Raw genomic sequence first — 6,000 nt, 5'->3', positions numbered from 1 at the left:
CAACCCCACCCCTAACCCTAATCCTAGCCCAATCCTAGAACTAACCCTAACCTCAAGTCCAAACCCAACCCCAACCCTAATCCTAGCCCCATCCTAACCCTAACCCTAAGCCAACCACAACACCAACACCAACCCCACCCCTAACCCTGATCCTAGCCCTATTCTAGTCCTAACCCTAACCCTAACCCCAAGTCCAACCCCAACAGTGTGGACTCTGCCCACAGGCGTGGGCTACGGAGCAGTGACGAGGTGCCTGTCCGCTCAGGAGCCGGGCGACCTCAGGGCCGAGCCGGGCCGGTGCCCCGGGTGTACGCGGGCTGCAGACTCGGGGAGGGCCTGGAGGCCGGGGGGGCCCGCGCGGAGCGTGGTCGTGGGGCCGCCGAGCGCCCGCCAGCACTCGCAGGAGGCCCCGGTCCCTCGCAGCCGCCGAGCCCCGAGGATTGAAAGGCCGCGGGCAGGTGGCAGGTGGCAGGTGGCAGGTGGGGGTGAGCACGCGGAGTGGGCGGGGGGAGCCCGGCCGGCGTCAGGGCAGGAGGGCGCTGGCCCAGGAAAGAAGTCATCAGAAGAACCAGATGGAAATTCTAGCAGCAGAGCCGGGTCCGACCAGAGAGCTGCGTCCAGGGCGCCGGGGGCTCAGCGGCGGAGCCTCTGCCTGGGCTCAGGCCGTGACGCTGGGTCCCGGGATCGAGTCCTGCGTGGGGTCCCCACAGGGAGCCTGCCTCTTTCTGGGTCTCTCAGGAATAAATACAAACAAAATCTTTTTTTTTTTTTTAAAGGAGACCTGCATCCAGAATGTACGACGAACAGTTAAGACTCATCAAGATGTAAACGCGGCACCGGTTGACAGGCGGCGAAGCGCTGTCAGGGCCTCCTCCCCACGGAGGACGCGCCGGCCTGGAGCGCGTGCAGGGCTGCCCCATGCACTGCGGTAGCAGCCAGCCCAGCGGCGTGGGCAGCTCGCGGACCCCGGGGCCGCAATGCTCGGCCCGAAAACCCAGGTCCTCACGAGGGAGGCTGGAAACGCCCGGTGGCCGTGGGCGTCGATGCCACGGTCGCCTAGGACGCGGACCCCCGGCTGCAGGGTCTCGCTGGGGCCACGCGAGTGACAGCCGCCCGTCCCCGCGTGTGTGGCTCTGCATGTGGCCCCGTGGCCCGGGAACTGGGGGGGAGGATGCGGGGACCCGGGGGCCACGGGCGCGGGCCTCATGCCCAGGACGCAGCCGACGGGCGCAGCGCAGACGCCGGGAGCCCGGGAGCCCAGGAGCCCAGGCGGCGGGAGTGGAGGACGCGCCTCCTGTCCGGCCTCGCCCTGTGGCCCTGCGACCCATGTGCAACCGGGGGGCCCGGTGCAGGCAGGCGACGTCTACCTCAGACGTAAAACTGTCTGTCAGGCCTTTTACCTGCAAAATGGGCAAATTCAGGAAAAGCGGAGAGTTGCGATCCGGGACAAGTCACCACAAAATCCACAGGCGAGTCCGAGCAAGGCCGGCCGGGGTCCCCGGGCAGCAGGGCCGGTCGGGGCGCATGGAACCAGTGTCCTTTGGGGGGAGTGGGAAATCAGGGTGAGGCCCGTGTCTGGGCTCCCGGGTCGCGGGGCTGCGGGGACTCCACGGACCCCCCCACCCCCGCGGGGAGCTGTCCCTGTGATGCTCTCCCGGAAGGGTCCTTCTGCGATGTGGTCGGGGGCTGGAGGCAGGACCCTGTGGCCGGGAGACCCCGCTGGGCGACGGTGGCCTTCGTTAGCCTCACGGTGGAGGCCACGTGAGTCTAGATTCCTGAGCTGTGACTGTAAGTCCGTGCTGTCAGCATGGCTTGTCCTGGGGAGAAAAGGGGGGTGGCACTCACATTCGGGGGGGCTGTCGGGGTGCCTGCAAAGTCCTTTTTTTTTAAGATTTTATTTATTTATTCATGAGGCACAAAGAGAGAGAGATACAGAGAGAGAGGCAGAGAACACAGGCAGAGGGAGAAGCAGGCTCCACGCAGGGAGCCCACGCGGGACTCGATCCCGGGACCCCGGGGTCATGACCGGGGCCGAAGGTGGCGCTAACCCACTGAGCCACCCGGGGGCGCCTACAAAGTCCTTTCAAGTGATGAGAGGGAGGGAGGGGGGAGCGATTCACAGACAGATGCAGAACTAAAGTGAGCCTGGTGTGGATGGTTCAAGGGTTTTCATCATAAAATTTTTCAGATTTTCTGTATGTTTTAAGAATTTTTTTCTGGCCCCGGAAGGGCTGCAAGGTGAGGCCTCCCACCGCATCCCTGTTCCGCCAGAAGCCTGGAAGTTTCTGGGGCGGGCGAGATCCTGCGATGACGCAGGCTGCCTGGGCAGCACCCCAAGCGCCTTCCCGCCCATCACCCACCTGGGCCGCAGGGGCCACAGCTGCGAACCTTGGGGCCGCCAGCCAGACCCCACTTCTTGGGGTGAACCCACCCCCAAGTTTGCTCACAGGCGGGCGTCGAGGCCACGCGGGAGTGATCGCATGGGGTGTGCAAGGGAGCGCAGTCCCTGGGGCTGCTGGGCCCCGGCTCCCACCCTGAACGCGAGCTGAGGGGCGCAGGGGTGCCCCTTGCAGCCACTGGCCGGCCTGTCCGCCGCAGGCTCCGCGCCCCCAGGTGCCCGCCCCGGCTCTTGAAGCCTCGGTTCCCCTGCTCACAGCGGGCAGGCCGGGTGGGGGGGCCGGCGCCGGGAGCCCCTTACCCCCAGCTCTGCCCCAGGCCGTGTTCCAGGAGAGACCAGGAGGGCGGCCTGGGCCGGGCCCGGGAGCAGCAGGTCGGGCCCAGGTCCCCATCCCCCCGCACGCCCCGTGGGACCCTCCTGCCCTGCGCAGCCCTGTCGCCCACGGAGGGCGAGTGACCTTCCCAAGCCTGGCCGACGCCGTCCTGCCCGCCTGGACCCTCCTCGGCCCCTTCGGCCGCTTAGGAAGCCTTAGTTCTGCCTCAGGAGCCTTCCAGAACACGGCGCTCCCTGCCCGGGTGCCACCTCCCGCCAGTCCCCGCGGCCTTCTGCCCTCAGCCAGCCCCACTCGTCCCCCCGTTTTACCTGCACAGGCTCCTGCCCCCCACCTGCCCGCCTTTCCAGAATGCCTCACCTTGCCTGCCCGGAACACCCCACTCCGACGCCCTCCCCACCATGGCTCTGTCCTACTTCCGCGGCATCGTTTGCTTTCTGAGACGCTTATCCAACCCGTCCACTGGCCACCCACTGCCCTGCACCCCCACATCCCCGCCAGCATCTGGGCCCTGAGCACCACCCTGGGCCGGGCGGCCTGGCCACACCGGGCAGACGGGGCAGGCCCCTGGCCGAGAGCCAGCCTGGGCTCCTGGATGTGTGCCCGGGGCCCCGGCCCTTTCGGGTTTGCCCTGTGGGGGGGCGAGGCACGGTTGGGGCCGTGTCCCACCCAGAGCTCAGTGCCCAGCCGAGGCACAGAGGGCCCTCAGGGGCAGCAGAGGTGGGCACGCCTGCACGCCGCACGGGGAGCTGGTGCAGCACGCACACGCCCCAGCTGGGCACACACGGTAGTGGTGCGAGGGCTGAGTTCTAATCAGAGGCAGCGTTTTCATATTTGTCCTTGTAGTTTTACAAAAGCAGCACTGGAAGGACCTTGCAAGTCAGACTTAAATTTAAAAAGGGGAGGGGACGAGATCCCAACCTGTGTGAGAAAGAACCCGCTCCTCTGGGCAGGAGGCCACCGGAGGGCGTGCGCGTGCGTGTGCGTGTGCGCGTGTGTGCACGGGCCACTGGTGCCGGGGGCAGAGACAGGAGCCAGAGCCAGTGAGGGGCAGCGCACAACATTTATTGAACTCCAACGTGGTGCAGAGGCGCTTCCTGGCCCGCCACGCTGGAGATGCCTGCAGGCCCACGTCGCATCCCCGCACGCGACAGCTCGGTGACCTCAGGACCCCAGCGCCCACCTCGCCTGCACCTTGGCCCAGGACCCTGTCCTCTGTTCTCCCCCCTGGACCAGAAGGACAGGCGCGTCCTGCCCCCCACGCAGACCTGTGCGGACACGTGGATTGAGCGAACAGAGGCTTCGGGGAGCGGGGTCGGCAGGGGCGCTGGGTGGGAGCGGACCCGCTCAAAGCAGCCACAGTTCTAGGCGGTCTAGGACAGACGGCTTGTGGGAGGTGCTGTCAAAAGGTCAAACCAATTCTTAAACAGGTACACTGACACTACAGGACGGTACTTCTAAAATGTCACAGATGGGAGTGCCCCCGAAGCATTTAAAAGAATTAACACTGCATGCCAATGCATGAACACACGAGCATAAATTAATTCCGAGAGGTGTCAGGGACAGAGCCTGGAGCTGACACAGATCTAATATAGAGCCGCCTTGTCGGTGCGTGTATGTCTATGGCATAGATAACTCTCGTTAGTAAAGAAAACCTCTATTTATATTTGTGACGAAGGGCGGGTGGGCGGTCTGTACAGAGTGTGCGAGCGGGTGGAGGTGAGGGTTCACGGAGCGGAGGCCGTCAGCAGATTAGAGCGCACCCATCCCGGTGACCTCAGACGTCAGCCTGCAAGACACAGAGGCACAGGGGAGACAGGTCACAGTGTTCTGGTAAAACGGGAGCAGAAGCGAGGCGGGGCCCCCCCGTCTCAGCGTCGCCTCCCTCTTGGCTGTGAGATGCACGGCCGAGAGCTGGAGACCACGGCGGGGCGGAGGGAGGAGGCCCCACCAGGGACCGGGTCCCTGTCACCGCATCAGGGGCCTGACAATAACCACCTGGGCACGCAGAGGCCCACGACCGATTCTGCAGCAGCTGCTTCGGGAGGGGCCGGCCTCGCGTGGCCCACGGGGTGGAGTGGAGGCGCCTCCCCGGGGCCTGACTCGATATTCTGAGTTAAAGAGGAGGGTCTGACCCCAGGTGTGGTCACACTGTGTTCTCCAACACGTCCCTGGCTGGGGAAGCTGCAGGACGTCACCGGGCCCTAGACGTAACCTCTGACCCTCACTCGGTTCCGAGGTCTGCGGCTCTGCAGGGCTCAGGGTGGTGGGGGCGGCGTCTTTCAACCACGGGGCACGTGAGGGCAGGGTGGCCCAGTAACGTGCTCCCTGAAACTACGCGACCCAGTTACCCAAGTGCGAGGCTGACTGCAGGCCCGGGCCGAGGTGCCACAGCTCTCCGGGAACCAGACTCTCCAGGAACCAGACTCTCCAGGGTGAAAGGTCAGGTGTGAACGTGCAGAGGGGGTGCGGGGCCCCCAGTCTGCGTGGAGACCGAGTCCATCACATCCCACTCCCACACCTAGCCCGGAGCGAAGCCTCTGGAGAGGACGGGCCTGGTCTGGGCCCCCGCCATGGCTAGCCAGTCCCTCTGAGCGTCTTGCTCAACCAGTGCATGAAGGACGGGGCCCTGGGGGCACGCACCTGGCGTTGATGAGGTACTGGGCGAGGCTGATGTTGGCTGGGGTCCCCGTGATGGTGATCTGGCGCTCCGATGACCCTTCTGTGGCATTGGCGATTTTGATCTGAGCTCCAGACATCTGTCGAATTTCATTGATTTTGGTCCCTTGGCGTCCAATTATGCAGCCTATTAGCTAGAAGGAAGGATGGAGGACTTCCTCAGAGAGGGGCTCCCCACCCCAAGCGGAGAGCCTGGGGAGGCCCGGGAGGGGCACAGAGCAGCCCTGGTGTGCACCCCACCCCAAGCTCTGCCCTCCCAGGAGGCTTTCCTGCGGGGGGTGAGGCTGCAGACGCCCGGGCTCTGCAATGAGTCCTGACCAGTCCCAAAGGGGAAGGCACCGGCCGCGTCACCTCGCCTGGGCTCCCTTGGGGACCTGGGAGACGGGGAGCAGGTGGCTGCATCCCCAGGAAGGAGTGTTCGTGTGAAGCCAGAGTTTGTTAAAGCTCTCTGCCGCCCAAAACCCTGTCTTCTGATGAACTTGGGTGAAATTCTGAGGACATGTCAGACGTTCCCTTCCCTTCCCACCGTGTGACCCCCGGCTGCTCTGGGCCATCGGGCGGAGTGGGCGGTCAAGAACCAAGCAGCCAGAAG

The 6,000-nt window shown here is 65.0% G+C and overlaps 1 protein-coding gene across 21 annotated transcripts in view; it reads right to left on the bottom strand.

The window, feature by feature from the left end:
• Positions 1-3,773: 3,773 nt before the first annotated feature.
• Positions 3,774-6,000, bottom strand: part of PCBP3 (poly(rC) binding protein 3) — a 248,518-nt gene continuing 246,291 nt past the window's right edge. For 16 of the 21 annotated variants that reach the window (XM_038581674.1, XM_038581673.1, XM_038581682.1 and 13 more), the window contains 2 exons: positions 5,373-5,542; positions 3,778-4,518 (listed from right to left, as the gene is read on the bottom strand). In XM_038581674.1, coding sequence (XP_038437602.1) covers positions 4,482-4,518; positions 5,373-5,542 — 207 coding nt within the window. In that variant the 3' untranslated portion in view covers positions 3,778-4,481. Of the gene's footprint in view, positions 4,519-5,372; positions 5,543-6,000 lie in introns of those variants that run through there. The other 5 variants (XM_038581678.1, XM_038581679.1, XM_038581677.1 and 2 more) reach the window with 2 other exon arrangements.

This window comes from Canis lupus, chromosome 31 (assembly GCF_011100685.1).
Source record: "Canis lupus familiaris isolate Mischka breed German Shepherd chromosome 31, alternate assembly UU_Cfam_GSD_1.0, whole genome shotgun sequence".
NCBI lineage: Eukaryota > Metazoa > Chordata > Mammalia > Carnivora > Canidae > Canis > Canis lupus.
Note: the sequence above shows the minus strand (reverse complement) of the source record. Positions and strands in the feature narration are given on the sequence as shown.